Source organism: Podarcis vaucheri, assembly GCF_965113315.1.
Source record: "Podarcis vaucheri genome assembly, chromosome: 5".
NCBI lineage: Eukaryota > Metazoa > Chordata > Lepidosauria > Squamata > Lacertidae > Podarcis > Podarcis vaucheri.
In genome coordinates, this window is record NC_138763.1 from 4,077,245 (window position 1) to 4,094,113 (window position 16,869).

The following is a 16,869-nucleotide window of genomic DNA, read 5'->3' on the forward strand; positions in this document are numbered from 1 at the left end:
AAGACTGCGTAGCAACCTCTATGCCCAAAGCTTAACCTGGCGCTGCCCTCTCTTGCTTCTTCCGCCAGCTGAACGTGGCTGTCAAATGCCTCAAGACGGACGTGCTGAGCCAACCGGAAGCCCTGGACGACTTCATCCGCGAGGTCAACGCCATGCACTCCTTGGACCACCTGAACCTCATCCGCCTCTACGGCGTGGTCCTCTCCAACCCCATGAAGATGGTGAGGACCAGGCTCCCTTCTGGAGAGGCTGAGGACAGGCGCCGCTTCGGGGCTCCAGCCACAGAGAGAAAAGCAGTGTTTGGGGCTGGGGCTGGTGGTGGATGATGATGATGATGATTTATCATTTATACCCTACCCATCTTTCTGGGTTTCCCCAGCCACTCTGGGCAGCTCCCAACAGAATATTAAAAACACTATAAAATATTCAGACATTAAAAACTTCCCTAAATGTCTTCTAAAAGTCAGATAGTTGTTTATTTCTGAAATATACTGGGAGTCGAGAATGGATTTCATGCTCTTTATTCAGCTCATAGTGGTGAGGAGGAATGGAAGTTCCCCCAGAATGTCTGCTTTATATACATTATTTACACAATGGGCCCCACGTGATTGGCTAATTCCGGAATTCTACTGTAGGCCAATCAGGTTGTGGAATCACTTCCACCTGGAGCTGGATTGGGCGGCTCCTGTGGACCAATCAGACTGCTGCATTCTGAATCCTATTGTTCGAGGACCAATCAGACTGCTGCCTTTTGGATCCTACTCAACTCAGTACATCACACATAGAAACGTTTGAGGGGTTTTTTTGGTGTTGGAATATTTTGTTGGAAGCCGCCCAGACTGGCAACCCAGTCAGATGGGTGGCAAATTAATTAATTAATTAATTAATAGTCGGAAGGGATCGGGGGAATCATCTAGTCCAAACCATTTCAGTGCGGGGGGGGGGGACTGAACACATGGCCATTAACAGCACCATCCTATAACTCGCTCAGCGTAATTCCTGCGGGGTTGGGCTTGATGAGCCTTGGGGGTCCCGCCCCAACTCTGCCGTTCCCTGAATCAGTTCCGGTCTCTGTAACCGGGCAGCGGCCCTATCGCCAACCCCGAGTCGAGGGTCCCGGCCTCCGCCGTGCGTGACGTCTTTCTGTCCCTCCTCCCAGGTCACGGAGCTGGCCCCTCTGGGCTCCCTGCTGGACCGCCTGCGCAAGAACCAGGGGCACTTCCTCATCGCCACCCTCTGCCAGTATGCCATCCAGATCGCCCGCGGCATGGCCTACCTGGAGTCTAAGCGCTTCATACACCGGGACCTGGCTGCCCGCAACATCCTGCTGGCCACCAACGACCTGGTCAAGATCGGAGACTTTGGGCTCATGAGGGCTTTGCCCAAGAACGACGACCACTACGTCATGCAGGAGCATCGGAAGGTGCCCTTTGCCTGGTGAGTCATAGAATCCTAGAATCCTAGAGTTGGAAGAGACCACAAGGGCCATCGAGTCCAACCCCCTGCCAAGCAGGAAACACCATCAGAGCACTCCTGACATATGGTTGTCAAGCCTCTGCTTAAAGACCTCCAAAGTAGGAGACTCCACCACACTCCTTGGCAGCAAATTCCACTGTCGAACAGCTCTTACTGTCAGGAAGTTCTTCCTAATGTTTAGGTGGAATCTTCTTTCTTGTAGTTTGGATCCATTGCTCCGTGTACGCTTCTCTGGAGCAGCAGAAAACAACATTTCTCCCTCCTCCATGTGACATCCTTTGATATATTTGAACATGGCTATCATATCACCCCTTAACCTCCTCTTCTCCAGGCTAAACATGCCCAGCTCCCTTAGCCGTTCCTCATAAGGCATCGTTTCCAGGCCTTTGACCATTTTGGTTGCCCTCCTCTGGACACGTTCCAGTTTGTCAGTGTCCTTCTTGAACTGTGGTGCCCAGAACTGGACACAGTACTCCAGGTGAGGTCTGACCAGAGCAGAATACAGTGGCACTATTACTTCCCTTGATCTAGATGCTATACTGCTATTGATGCAGCCCAGAATTGCATTGGCTTTTTTAGCTGCCGCGTCACACTGTTGGCTCATGTCAAGTTTGTGGTCAACCAAGACTCCTAGATCCTTTTCACATGTACTGCTCTCAAGCTAGGTGTCACCCATCTTGTATTTGTGCCTCTCATTTTTTTTGCCCAAGTCACCTGCACCCCGTCAAGGCTTTGACCTTTAAAGCCCTTTGTGGCTTAGGGCCCTGGTACTTACGGGACTGCCTCTCCTGTTCTGCCCTACAGAGGACCTTAAGGTCCATGAATAACCATAGTTTAGATGTCCCGTGCCCTAAGGAAGTCAGACTATCCTCCACCAGGGCCAGGGCCTTTTCAGTGATGGCTCCAACCTGGTGGAATGCTCGGTCCCATGAGGCCAGGGCCCTGCAGGATTTAACTTCCTTCCGCAGGGCCTGTAAGACAGAGCTATTCCGCCTGGCTTTCAATTTGAACTTAGCCTGATCTTTTATCCCCCTTCCTTCCCTTCCCTCCCCCTCCCCTTTTTATGAAAATTCCCCGCTCTGGGGTCCCACAGCTCATTCTCCCCTGGTCTCCTCACTGGCCCAAATAGGACTAATTTAGCCAGCTAGCCCTGGTGATCATCTAATGTTTATTGGATAGATTTTCCCCCTAAATTGATTTTTGATTTTATTGTTATTCACGTTTTATACCATATTTTATGCTGTTTTTTTGCAGCAACAATTAAGCGCTTTAAATTTGTTGTTAGCCGCCCTGAGCCCAGTTTTCTGAACTGGGAAGGGCGGGTATAAATATATATATATATATTTTAAAAAGGCTGGCTTAGCAGAAACCCAGGTTAAACATGGTAGGATGCAGTTGAGCAGTGCCACACACACACCCCCCCCCACAAAACTCAGAAAGGAATCTGTAATGAATTGAAAAAATGTTTACAAGTACTTTCCAAAACCCCCCCAAAAAAACAGAGTCCTTGAACACAACCCATCTCATTCTCCCCCTTTTTAAATAAAATTTTCTGTTTTACCATTCGAAATGCACATTTAAACATCCTTAAAATATCAATGACTTCCCTTCTTCTCTTTCCATGGTTCATTTTGCATATCATAGATCCCTGCATATTTTACAAAAACTAAACCATGCGGTATTCCATTATTGCATCCATCAAAACTTATTTACACTGTTGAATATTTCTTAATGCTACCAATGTTTTGAAGAGTTTTCCCCCATTTAGTCAATAGACGTTTTCAAATCTTCTTTAAACCTATGTTCTTCTTGTTCACTTGTTAAGTCTGCAAGTTGCGCATGTTCTGTCAGCTTAAGTTGCTGTTCTTCTTTAGCTGAGACCTCGCTCATTTTCCATCTTGGGGCTAGCCAACCTGTCTCATTCTCCACCCAGCATTGTTTTGAATTGCAGTTATACCTATCCCCCCCCCACTTCAAATTGCACTGACGCATCTCTCTCTTTCCTCCTGCCCACCTGCAAATCTAGGTGCGCCCCTGAGAGCCTGAAGACGCGCACCTTCTCTCACGCCAGCGACACCTGGATGTTCGGCGTGACATTGTGGGAGATGTTCACCTACGGACAGGAGCCTTGGATTGGCCTCAACGGCAGTCAGGTACGATCGCGGGGGCCTGATCTGCGCAGTGCCTCACCTTGTTGTTGTTTAGTTGTTTAGTCGTGTCCGACTCTTCGTGACCCCCTGGACCAGAGCACGCCAGGCCCTCCTATCTTCCACTGCCTCCCGCAGTTTGGTCAAACTCATGCTGGTAGCTTCGAGAACACTGTCCCACCATCTCGTCCTCTGCCGTCCCCTTCTCCTTGTGCCCTCCATCTTTCCCAGCATCAGGGTCTTTTCCAGGGAGTCTTCTCTTCTCATGAGGTGGCCAAAGTCTTGGAGTCTCAGCTTCAGGATCTGTCCTTCCAGTGAGCACTCAGGGCTGATTTCCTTCAGAATGGAGAGGTTGGATCTTCTTGCCTCACCTTACCTCGTGAAAAGAGAGCTGAAATCCTCACAAACGAGAGGGTTCCAGTTACAGATAGTAAAAATTCCTTTTACTACAAAGGAATTTCAGAAATAGACTGGAAAGAGAAGCTGCTGAATTGCAACTCATTACCAAACTTAAAACCATGAAGAGACCTGGTTTGAGCAAAGACATTGGATTCTTGTCTCATTATACATGACTAAGCCATTTTTCACCTTCTCACCCCTTGCCTTTTCCTGGAAGACCTATTGCAGTCGTTAAGAGTCGTCAACAGGCTCATCTCAGCTATCTGCCAATCTCCCATTCCCACCACCCTTCTGAGTAATACCCCTCCCCACCTTCTCACTATATAGAAGGATCTGGCAACTTCTGTTTCAGTGTATCTGAAGAAGTGTGCATGCACACGAAAGCTCATACCAAGAACTAACTTAGTTGGTCTTTAAGGTGCTACTGGAAGGAATTTTTTTATTTAAACGAGAGGGTGTTGATGTTTTTAAATGATGTGCACTGGACCTCCTGTGTCGCTCTCTGCGTTGCCACCAAGCTACTAGTCCTCATCGAGGAGGCTTGCTGGTGGGCCGGTTCTGGCTTGCTCTCCTGAGCCCTGTTCCCTTTGCCTAGATTTTGCACAAGATCGACAAGGAGGGAGAGCGGCTGCCGCGGCCAGAAGACTGTCCCCAGGACATCTACAACGTCATGCTGCAATGCTGGGCACACAAGCCGGAAGACCGACCCACATTTGTGGCCCTGCGTGACTTCCTCCTGGAGGTATTTGCCAGAGGGGTTTTGGGGTTTTGGGGAGGGAGGAATGCAAAATAATAGCAGCTGGGAAAATCAGTGTTAACCTGTGCGCCCAAACTAAATCATGTCTGGAGGAATAATAATAATAATAATAATAATAATAAATTTTTTATCCCGCCCTTCCCGGTTCAGAAAACGAGACTCAGGGCATCTAACGCCAGATTTAAAACACTTAATTGATGCAACAAAAAACAGCATGAAATACAGTATAAAACGTGAATAACAATAAATTCAGAATTCAAAATCAATTTAGGGGGGAAATCCATGGGGAATGGGGAACCTTGGATGTAAGCGAGCAAACTTCTTTTCTGCTGCTGTGGGGGGTAGGCCCCAAACCGATGACTTCAAGTTACATGGAAGGAGATTCTGACTAAATATCAGGAAGAACTTTCTGGCATTAAGCACTGTTCGATAGCAGAATGGGCCCCCTCAGAAAGAAGGTGGTGGGCTCCCCTTCCGTGGAGGTTTCTAAGCAGAGGTTGGGTGGCCTACTGGCAAGGATTGTTTAGGGGTTCTTGCATTGCAGGGGTTGAGCTAGATGACCACTGGGGTCCCTCCCAACTCGGCAGTTCTATGATTCTATGACTCAGAAACCCCTCCAGGCATCTCTTATTTGGGTGTCCTCTGTGCTGCCACCTAGTGTGTGTGAGAGAGAGGCAACTGCCACACATTCTATTTTATTTTACAGTGGTACCTTGAAGCTGACCCAGAAACTGCAGAATGCTGCAGTGAGGCTCCTTACGGGGTCCTTGCCGCAGGATCACATTCACCCAGTGCTTTACCAGCTGCACTGGCTCCTGGTGGAGTACAGGGTCAGGTTTAAGGTGCTGGTTTTGACCTTTAAAGCCCTGTGGTGCCTTGCAAGACGAAAAGAATCCGTTCTGTGATTCTCTTCGTCTAGCGGTTTTTTCGTCTTGCAAGCAAGCCCATTGATGGATTAGCGGATTAGCGCTATTAGTGGCTTTTAGCGGCTTATCTGCTGATCGGGTCAGCTGATAAGCGTCTTAGCGGATTAGAAAAAAGGGGGGGAGGGAAAAAAACCAGCAGGAACTCGCAAGTCGTCTTGCGAAGCAAGCCCATAGGAAATTCGTTTTGCGAAGCACCTCCAAAACGGAAAACTCTTTCGTCTAGCGGGTTTTCCGTCTTGCGAGGCATTTGTCTTGCGGGGAACCACTGTACCTACGGGACCGCCTCTCCTGGTATGCCCTGCGGAGGACCTTAAGGTCCACAAATGACAACATTTTGGAGGTCCCAGGTCTCAAGGTGGTTAGATTGGTCTCAACTAGGGCCAGGGCCTTTTCAGCAGTGGCCCCGACGTGGTGGAACGCTCTGTCACACAACACCAGGGCCCTGCGGGACTTGACATCTTTCTGCAGGGCCTGCAAGACAGAGCTGTTCCGCCTGGCCTCTGGTTTGGACTCAGTCTGACCCTTGTGTTTCCCTCCCCTTATGGTTTTGATCTATGGGCTACTTTTAAAATGAGGCTGCATTTTAAATTGCATTTTAACCTGTATTTTAAATTGGTTTCCCTCCGCCCCCATTATGTTTTTACTGGTGTTAGCCGCCCTAAGCCCGGCTCTGGCCGGGGAGGGCAGGGTATAAATAAAAATTTATTATTTATTATTATTATTACCTTGGTTCTCAAACGTAATCTATTCCGGAAGTCCGTTCCAAAACCAAGGTGCGCATTCTCATAGAAAGTAATGCAAAACAGACTAATCTGTTCAAGACTTTTAAAAACAACCTCTAAAACAGCAATTTAACATGAATTTTACTATCTAATGAGACCATTGATCCATAAAATGAAAGCAATAGTCAATGTACTGTGCTATAAAACAAATAAGACAGTATTGTAGATGATAAAAATAAAAAATTTCTTTTCTTTCTTACCTGAACTGATGATAGTTATTGTTTGGATGGAGGGCTTTTATCCATTTCCGCAGTCAATCAATCACACACAGTCAATCAATCAATCAATCCACACAGCCACAAAAACAAATTAACCGAAAAAGCCTCAAAAACAAAAACACAAAATAAATTGCAAAAACAAAAGCGCCAAACCTAATCCATTCTGGAGGTCCATTTGACTTCCAAAATGTTCGAAAACCAAGGTGCAGCTTCCGGTTGGTGCAGGCGCCCCGGAAACAATAGCCGACAGCTACATTGGATGTTCAGCTTCCAAAAAAATGTTCACAAACCAGAACACATACTTCTGGGTTTTCGGTGTTTGGGAATCAAGGTACCACTGTATTGCATTTTGTATTTTTGCATCTTTATCTCACCTTTCCCCCAAGATAGCATGTGTGGTTCTCAGCCTAGTTTTATCCTCACAGTGACGTTGCGAGGTCAGTTAGGGCTGAGAGACTGTGACTGGCCCAGTGAGCTGATCGGCGGCTAATTTGAGATTCGAACTCAGGTCCCTCAGGTCTTCGGCTGGGGGCCAGGGCAGTTTCCCTCCCAGCAGATCTGCAAGCTTTTGGCTGGGTGGTCTCTTTGCTGAGCCTTCATGTCTCTCCTGCTTTCCTCCCCCAGGCGCAGCCCACGGATATGCGGGCGCTGCAAGATTTCGACGAGCCGGACAAGCTGCACATCCAGATGAACGACATCATCACGGTCATCGAGGGCAGGTAGCGTGGGGCGAGGGGAGGACTGGGCAAACTTTGAGAGGGACCCAGGGGGCGAATTCCGACCTCGTCTAAGAAACCTTAATCACCGTGGGCAGTGCAGCCCTATGCGCTTCTACTGAGAAATGCAACTTATTCTGCAAGACGGTCTCCCAAATCACCTGCTTTGCAAAGGCTGTTTCCAGAGGTTGTTGCAGGATAGCTCAGTCGGTCTCGCGCGAGACGATCTCAGGATCGCGGGTCCCACGTTGAACAGAAAGTGTCCTACATCGCAGGGGGGTTGGACTAGATGGTTTTTGGGGGTCCCTTCCAACTCTAAGATTCTGGGATTCCACCTGCCAAAGAGTCCCTGGGAAGAGAGAGTCTGACCAGGGCATTGGCTCACTGTCTTGCCTTGGCCATGTTGCTTTGCCATGGTCGTCCCCGCCCAATTTACAGAATAGGAGGCCTTGAGGGCAAGCGCAAACAGAGACTGTCAAACAGCAGCAAAAGCTCCTCTGATTGAAATCGCCCTGGATCATCATAAAATGTGAAGGATGGGCTCAGGAATCTCATGGGGCTGTGCTTTGGGAAGGAGGGGGAATGTTGCAGACATAGAATCCAGTTACATTTGGTTTCTGCTTAACTTAGCTGGGAGTTCTTTCTGCTCCCCCTTGGAGTCAGGGGCCGGGATCCTGGCAGACCCAGATGCTTAGAAACTGTGTGCGAGTTTACGTTTTTAGTCTAGTGTTAGGGACGCAGGTGGTAATGTGGGTTAAACCGGAAGGTTGGCGGTTCGAATCCCCACGACAGGGTGAGCTCCCGTTGCTCGGTCCCTGCTCCTGCCAACCTAGCAGTTCAAAAGCACGTCAAAGTGCAAGTAGATTAATAGGTACCACTCCGGTGGGAAGGTAAATGGCATTTCCGTACACTGCTCTGGTTCGCCAGAAGCGGCTTAGTCATGCTGGCCACATGACCCGGAAGCTGTACGCCGGCTCCCTTGGCCAGTAAAGCGAGATGAGCGCCGCAACCCCAGAGTCGTCCGCAACTGGACCTAATGGTCAGGGGTCCCTTTACCTTTACTAGTACAGTGTTGCTTTAACTTTTCAAAAGCCTGTTAACTTTTTCACATGGGAATCTTATTGCCTTATCTTTTTTTGTAGTCGGCTTTGAGCTCTCTCTCTCTCTCTCTCTCTCTCTCTCTCTCTCTGTGTGTGTGTGTGTGTGTGTTGATTTACAATCAAGTGCTGCATAAATTTTGTGGAACAAATAAATACATAAAGCTTTGTGGGTGGGATGCGCAGAAAGGCTTCGTCTGCTGAAGCTCAGCGTAGCTGGGATTATTCTGTGTGGGGTTCCTGGGAGGCATTTTAGCAGAGATTGGGCAGCCATCTCCACCCGTGATCCCTGCATTGCAGTGGGTTGGACTAGATGACCCCATGGGGTACTTCCCAACCCTACGAGTCCGTGGCGGTGCCCTGCCCTTTGCCAGCCTGCGTGCCATGCCAAAGCAGTGCTGCCCGGGCTCTGGAGCGGCTGGTCTCCCTTGCCAGGGCCCCTCTCTGAGTCACTCCTTTCCCCGGAGTGTGATTTCTGCCTTGGCTTGCGTACCCTCCAGTCCTCGGCGAGCCACGTTCTCTCGCACGCCCCCGCTCTGGCTGCCGCTCCCTGCCGCCCACGCTCACCTGATCCTCATGCCCGTAGAGGAGACGGCACCGGCTGGCTGGCTGGCTGGCTGGCTGGCTACCCTGGGACGGTTTCCCCAGAAGACCTGGCAACCGCAGAAGGGTTTTCCGAAGGAGGCATTGTCCTGCCCAGGGTGGCAGCAGCCTGGCATGAGAAGAAGCAGGAAGAAGCGAAGGGGGCACCCCTATTCCTATGAATGCCAGGGGCCCCTGGAGGTGGCTGTCCCATGGGCACCTGGGTGGCCAATGTAAGAACAGGATTTTTAGAGAAAAGGACAATGAGATAGTTGTAGAAATACTATGCAAGAGAGAGGGGGGGGGCTTTTGATGTATTTGGATTTGAGGGGAGTGGGCTAAGATTTTTTGGGAGGGACCCATCAGATTTCCATTCTCCTGCCCTCGCTGTGTGTACCAGTCCTGGCATCTCCAGATTGATTCCTACATTGCCAGGGGCTGGACTAGATGACTCTAGGGTTCCCTTCCAACTCTGCTGTTCTGTGATTCAGTGGCAAGGATATCAGGGGGGCAGGACTAGGAACCGGTCTCTTTTCTCCCAAATAATAATAATAATAATAATAATAATAATAATAATAATAATAATAATTTATTATTTATACCCCGCCCATCTGACTGAGTTTCCCCAGCCACTCTGGGCGGCTCCCAATAAAATGTTAAAAACAGTACAGCCTTAAGTATTAAAAACTTCCCTGAACTTCAGATGTCTTTTAAAGATAGGATAGCTGCTTATTTCCTTCACATCTGAAGGGAGGGTGTTCCACAGGGTGGGCACCACCACCGACAAGGCCCTCTGTCTGGTTCCCTGCAACCTCACTTTTCGCAGTGAGGGAACCGCCAGAAGGCCCTCGGCGCTGGACCTCAATGTCCGGACTGAACGATGGGGGTGGAGACGCTCCTTCAGGTCTACTGGACTGAGGCTGTTTAGGGCTTTCAAGGTCAGCACCAACACTTGGAATTGTGCTCGGAAACGTCCTGGGAGCCAATGCAGATCTCTCAGGACTGGTGTTATGTGGTCCCGGCAGCCGCTCCCAATCACCAGTCTAGCTGCCGCATTCTGGATTAATTGCAGTTTCCGGATCACTTTCAAAGGTAGCCCCACGTAGAACGCATTGCAGTAGTCCAAGCGGGAGATAACTAGACCAAGGGTTTGGTGAACATCTATGGCTGCCTCCTCTGCCAGCTGGAGGAGATGCTCTTTGTCTGCCCCTCCCATCAGCCCCCGCTGATGGGATTTGTGGTCCAGCATATCTGCCTTGATCAGACGCCCACCTGGAGTCCTGTGTCCAGTTCTGGGCACCACAGTTTAAGGAGGATATTGGCAAGCTGGAAGGTGGGCAGAGGAGGGAGACTAAGACGATCAGGGGTCTGGAAAGCAAGCCTGATGAGGAACGGTTGAAGGAGCTGGGCATGTTTAGGCTGGGAAAGAGGAGGCTGAGAGGAGATACGAGAGCCATCTTCAGATACCTCATGGAAGAGAGAACAAGCTTGTTTCCTCCTGCTCCAGAGGGTAGGACTCGAACCCGTGGCTTCAAGTTATAAGAAAGGAGATTCCGACTAAACATCAGGAAGAACTTTCTGACAGCAAGAGCTGTTTGGCAGGGGAACAGAATCGGAAGCTGGTAGACTCTCCTTCCTTGGAGGTTTTTAAGCAGAGGTTGCCGGGAACTCTTTAGCTGTGACCGCTTGCATTCTAGCGGGTTGGACTGGATGACCTTTGGGGGGCTCCCTCCCAACTCTACCATTCAGACTGTCAACGGAATGCCAGCGGAAGGACGAAACACAGAGGTTGTGCCCATCCCTGAAGACCCCTTTCCTGCCCCTCTGCGGCTGGCTCCGTTGCCCAGCTGCAGGCTGGATCCGTCCCTCCTCGGAGCAGCGGCCGTGGGCCAGGGCGGGACGGTGTGTCTCCAGGGACCGGCTTTCGCTGCCGCCTGCCTCTCCGTGACTCTTGCTCCTGGGCTGGGCAGCCTTAATTGCAGGGAGTTGGCTGGCAACCAGAGCCAGCGACGAGGGCGTAGCGCTGAGCATTACGTCACAGCCCTGCTGAGTGACAGGGCTGAGCACATAAACAGCCCTTCCTCCCTGCCTGCCTCTCTCTCACACTCGGGACGCGGTGGTGGGAGAGACTCGGGCTTCCCTGACGGCTGGGAGGCTCGCCTGAGGATCCGGCGTGGATTTCTCCCGGGGAGACCCAGCGCAGGTGATTCTTCTGCCAGGGAGGGGAAACCGAGGTCGGTGGGTGGGTGGAACTGCAGTGCACCGCCGGAGGCAGTGAGAGCTGCTGCTCTCGCACTCAGGTCCTGCTTTGGGGTTTCCCATCGGGGCGTCCAGTTGCCCCCTTTGAGAACAGGCCTTCGGGAGGAGATGGGCTGCCCCACTTTGGCCAGCCTCTCCTCATGGGGCTTCACATGCACAAGGTTTCGCTGCTGGTTTGCCCAGCCGTCGCTTTGCTGGTGGGCGTTGCTCTGCAAGGCAGGTGAGCACAATTTGGCAGCTGGGGTTGCGGGTTCAAGTTCCGCCGTGCCGCTTTGTTGATGCCAGCCCTGCCTTGGCTCAACCTATCTGTTTGTTACCCCAACCCATTGCTCGGGTGACGGGGAAATGGAGAACTAATTTGTGATGCTCAAACCAAATGCTTTAGCTGAGATTCCCGCATTCCAACGGGTTGGACTGGATGACCTTTGGGGGGCCCCTTCCAACTCTGCAATTCTCTGATTCAAATGCGAGACGATCTTTGAACGCTTTGTTTTTTCTTTTAAGTGGACTTCCTTTGCATGTTGTTGGTTTAAGACATAGCAAGCTGCCTTATGCTGTGTGTCAGGCCATAGGTCAGTATTGCCCGCACGGACTGGCAGCAGTTCTCCAGGGCTTCTTTCTTAACCTGACCTGACAATTGGGGATTGAACCTGGGACGTTCTGCAAATAAGGCAGCTGTCCTGCGCCCTGAGTTGCAGCTCTAGGAAGCACGAACTGTGCATGCCCATTTGCACCCTGCCCTGGTCTCCTCACCTGCGCAACAAATGCAGGCAAGAGTTGGCTTAAGACTGTCTGAAGCGGGGGAAATAACTATGAGCAGCTCCTCTTCCATTAAGTGACCTGGTGCAGAATCTGCCAGGAAGCTCATGTGCCTGTTGCTTAATTTTGGCCAGTCTTGTCCAAAGTTTTCCGTTGGTTTGCGACTCCTGGAGCAGACCTCAGTCTGCTGTCTGCAGTTTGGCTGCCCTTAAGAGCACATAAGGTAAAGGGTAAAGGGACCCCTGACCATTAGGTCCAGTCGTGGCCGACTCTGGGGTTGTGGCGCTCATCCCACAGGACTAAGCCGCTTCTGGCGAACCAGAGCAGCACACGGAAACACTGTTTACCTTCCCACCGGAGTGGTACCTATTTATCTACTTGCACTTTGACGTGCTTTCAAACTGCTAGGTTGGCAGGAGCTGGGACCGAGCAACGGGAGCTCACCCTGTTGTGGGGATTCGAACCGCCAGCCTTCTGATTGGCAAGCCCTAGGCTCTGTGGTTTAACCCACAGCGCCACCCGCTTCCCTTTAAGAGCAGATACATCACTTCTTTTGCATTCAATACTTGGCTGAGCCTTGGGGGCGGCACGATGGGAGAGGGCTTTTGCTTTTCGGCTAACCAGAGTCCCCCTTGGAAACTTTGCCTAGTTTACGCTCTGATTGGTTCGGAATAAGCTGGGATCGAACTGTGGTTGATAGAAGCATAGAATAAGCAGCTATCTTGTCTTTAAAAGACATCTGAAGGCAGCCCTGTTTAGGGGAGTTTTTAATATTTTATGCTGTATTGTTTTTAACACTTGATTGGAAGCCGCCCAGAGTGGCTGGGGAAACTCAGCCAGATGGGCAGGGTATAAATAATAAATTATTATCATTATCATTATTATTATTATTAATTGTAGAGGGACCCCAGGGGGTCATCTAGGCCAAGGGTCGGCAAGGTTTACCTCGCCTGGGCCGGTTCACTCCAGCGGAGAACCCTCCATGCGCCGGATCGGGTGCGCGCCCGCGATTTCCAACGTCTGTGTCTGCGCAGATGCGATTTCCAGCACCAGCGGAAGCAAGTCCCTGCGCCAGGCTGCGCCGGTTTAGTGCAACGCACGGGGACTCGCCAAGTAGGCAGCTTGGCTTGGGGCCGGCTTGGGGGCCGGTTAAACGACCCCCGTGGGCCGTTTGTGGCCCATGGGCCGTAGGTTGCCAACCCCTGATCTAGCCCAATCCCTGGAATGCAGGAATAATGATCCCGGCTTGTACATTAACCACCATCCTGGCTTGTACATTCCACCCAAGCCCGGTTGGAAAGTGAAAGGGATGGTTTCTGATTTCCTTGCAGCCCTGCCAGAGGATGACAGATGGGTGCAAAGAGTTCAGGAGTCCGGGGTTTAAGCACATTAAGGCTTAAAAACACACACACCATGGTTCAGCCTTGGTCATCTTGCCGCTGAAGTCATCTCGCCTCGTTTTGTCTCCAAACGGGCAGAGGGGTCTTCAAACACGAAATCCTTTAACTGGAGATGCAGGGAATTGAATATATGAAGCTGCCTGTTGGGTCCATCTAGCTCAGTATGGCCTACCCTGACTGGCAGCCTCTCTCCAGGGGTTCAGGCAGGGGGTCTTTCCCAGCCCCACGTGCCAATTCTAGAGATGGAGCCTGCTCTACCGCCGAATCACGATCCGTCCACCTCTCTCACGCAAACCCCAGAGCCTCACCAAATTCTGCCTTGGTCAGACCCCTCCTTGAGTCCTGTTTCCCGTTCTGGGCAGCACAATTTAAGGAGGATATCGACAAAGTGGAAGGTGTGCAGAGGAGGGCGACCAAGATGATTGGGGTCTGGAAAGCAAGGCTGATGAGGAACGGTTGAAGGAAATGGGTATGTTTAGCCTGGGAAAGAGGAGACTGAGAGGAGATAGGAGAGCCATATTCACATAACTCAAGGGCTGTCAAATGGAAGATGGGGAAAGCTTGTTTTCTCTTGCTCCGGAAGGTAGGACTCGAACCCATGGCTTCAAGTTACAAGAGAGGAGATTCAGACATTAAACATTAGCAAGATCTTTCTGACTGCAAGAGCCGTTTGAGAGTGGAATGGGCTCTCTCAGAAGATGGTGGGAACTCCTCCATTGTAGGTTTTTAAGCAGAGGTTGGATGGCTTAAATGGATGCTTTAGCTGAGATTCCTGCATTGCAGCGGGTTGGGATAGATGACCACTAGGATCCCTTTTGACAATTCTGCGATTCTATGAACACTGCTTCTAACCAGGCCTTCCAGTTAGTGGGTATAAACTGCAAGAGCCCTGGTCTTTTTTAGGGCTCCATCTTCCAGGAACCCCAGATTTGGAGCCTATTTGGAACTGGTGGGAGTTGTGCAGATGTAGAGATGAGCAGGAGTCCTGGTGATTAATCTGCCCGGTGTATCAGTTCTCGATTATATAATGTGCTTCGGGTCCTTGTCTGCCTGACGTGTCTCAATCTGGCTGTGCTCTTAACTTCTCTTGTTCCCTCTTGTCTCGAGCTCTTATTGTTGTTGTTGCAGTTTCTAATTAATCAAATGCGCTTCCTGCCCTGACTTCCAAGGAACTCAGGATACCACCCCCCTTTCCCAGTCATATCACCTGTGCAGTTTAATGCAGAGGCAGGGAGCCTTTTGCCCTTCAGGTGCTTCCGCTTGCAGCTCCCATCAACACCTGCCAGCAGGTACGATGGGCACTGAGACATAGCTGTCAACCGTCCCTTATTTGGCGGGAAAGTCCCTTATCCCAGGGCTGTGTCCCGCTGCTCTCCCTTATTGATGATGTCCCTTAAATTTTCCGGGTTTCAAAGGAAACAGCTCCTCTCCCTGCCTCCCTGCCGGCCAGGGAGGAGGGAGGCTCCAACTGTGTTGCTTGGCTGCGTTGCTCACCCAATAAGGAGTCTAAGAACGACTGGGAGGTGGAGCTTGCATGCCTTGCGCCGATCAAATCGGTCGCGTTGCCTGGGGACTCGCCTTTGCTCAGCGCTTCCCAGCAGAGAGGTGACGGTGGTTTTCCTTGCTGCATCCCCTTTGCCGGGTTGCTGCGCTGTGGGAACCACCGCTTGAGGCTTCGTTTGGCTGCTGGCTGGGCTTTCTGCCTTTGGCTCGGAGGGGCTCAGAAGTTGAACATACCAGTGCTCTGAAAATCCCTTGTTTTGGCTGCCGATCCCTTGTTTTCGAGGCTGCTGGTCCCTTATTTTCAAATCTGTAAGTTGACAGCTATGCACTGAGATCCTTCATAGAATAGAATCATAGAATCCTAGAGTTGGAAGAGACCACAAGGGCCATCGAGTCCAACCCCCTGCCAAGCAGGAAACACCATCAGAGCACTCCTGACATATGGTTGTCAAGCCTCTGCTTAAAGACCTCCAAAGTAGGAGACTCCACCACACTCCTTGGCAGCAAATTCCACTGTCAAACAGCTCTTACTGTCAGGAAGTTCTTCCTAATGTTTAGGTGGAATCTTCTTTCTTGTATTTTGGATCCATTGCTCCTTGTCCGCTTCTCTGGAGCAGCAGAAAACAACCTTTCTCCCTCCTCTATGTGACATCCTTTTATATATTTGAACATGGCTATCATATCACCCCTTTAACCTCCTCTTCTCCAGGCTAAACATGCCCAGCTCCCTTAGCCGTTCCTCATAAGGCATCGTTTCCAGGCCTTCAACAGCTGGACAAGCAGGCCCTCCCCTCCCGTATTTGTGGCAGACCCCATTGCCCTGCCTGCCGAATTCGGCCCTTTTTTGTGAGAGTGACCATAGCTCAGCCGCAGAGCACTTGCTTTTCATGCAAAAGGTCAACTGCTGGCAGCATTTCCAGGTAGAGCTGGGAGAGGCTCGCTGCCTGAAATCCTGGGAGCCGCTGCTGCCAGCCAGTGTGGGCAACACTAGGTGGACCAATGGTCCAAGTCACTGTGTTCACATTTCAACAAAGCCTCCGTGAGGACCAGGATCTTACGTCGTTTTCAGAGGAAGGACTGTCGTTCAGAGGTGGGGCAGCTGCTTTTTGTGGGAAGCAGAAGACTCCCTGCCTGCACTCCTCGACAGCCGCTGCCAGTCAGAGAAGACAGTATTGGGGTAGATGGACCAAGGGTCAGACTCAGTATAAGGCTATTTGGCTCCGGCTATGGCTCTCTCCACTCTCTTTTCCTTCCTTGCACCCACGGGGAACAGGGAATCCAGAATTAGCGCCAAAGGGGGCTTGCATAAGCAATAAAATAAAATAAAGAATCAAAACCTTTCAATAGATGCCTGGGCTCCCCAGCACCGTAAATAAGGAGGATTGGGTTGCATTGGAGAGGTTGCGATTTTCCAGCTGTGGGTCCTGCGTTGCAGGGGGTCAGACTAGATGGCCTTTGGGGGGTCCCCTTCATCTCTACAGCTCTTTGATTTTATGACTACTGAGCAAAGCAACAGTGAGTCTTAAGAGGAGATCGGATAAAGACTCCGCTGTGAATTAAGTTCAGCATGCTCAGTCCAGCCGTTGGTTCGCGAAAGTGTTCACCTTCCGCCCTCTCGTAAAATATTGGGGTGGCACACATCCCAGTGGAAAACGCAGAAGCCCTTAAAAGAAGCAGCACAGAACCGTGTTGGATTGGGGTGACTCTCAGGGTTGCTCCGAGCTTGGCTGCTCTCGGTTCACGCTCGTGCGCTCAGAGCCACCCATGCAGAGCAAACTCCCGGTGACTAAGCGCTGCAGGTGACTTTGCACACTTTTCAGGGACCCCTCCTCTGTGGGCATGAATCAC

At 50.8% G+C, this 16,869-nt stretch overlaps 2 protein-coding genes across 7 annotated transcripts in view; one reads left to right on the forward strand and one right to left on the reverse strand.

Annotated features, from left to right (window-relative positions):
* Window positions 1-16,869, reverse strand: part of LOC309532935 (uncharacterized protein) — a 317,735-nt gene that overhangs the window by 298,205 nt on the left and 2,661 nt on the right. The gene's annotated exons all lie outside the window — the stretch shown is intronic.
* TNK2 (tyrosine kinase non receptor 2) overlaps window positions 1-16,869 on the forward strand; it is a 97,455-nt gene that overhangs the window by 57,013 nt on the left and 23,573 nt on the right. For all 6 annotated transcript variants that reach the window (XM_082223957.1, XM_082223958.1, XM_082223959.1 and 3 more), the window contains 5 exons: window positions 69-221; window positions 1,160-1,437; window positions 3,503-3,629; window positions 4,618-4,764; window positions 7,330-7,424. In XM_082223957.1, coding sequence (XP_082080083.1) covers window positions 69-221; window positions 1,160-1,437; window positions 3,503-3,629; window positions 4,618-4,764; window positions 7,330-7,424 — 800 coding nt within the window. The remainder of the gene's footprint in view (window positions 1-68; window positions 222-1,159; window positions 1,438-3,502; window positions 3,630-4,617; window positions 4,765-7,329; window positions 7,425-16,869) is intronic.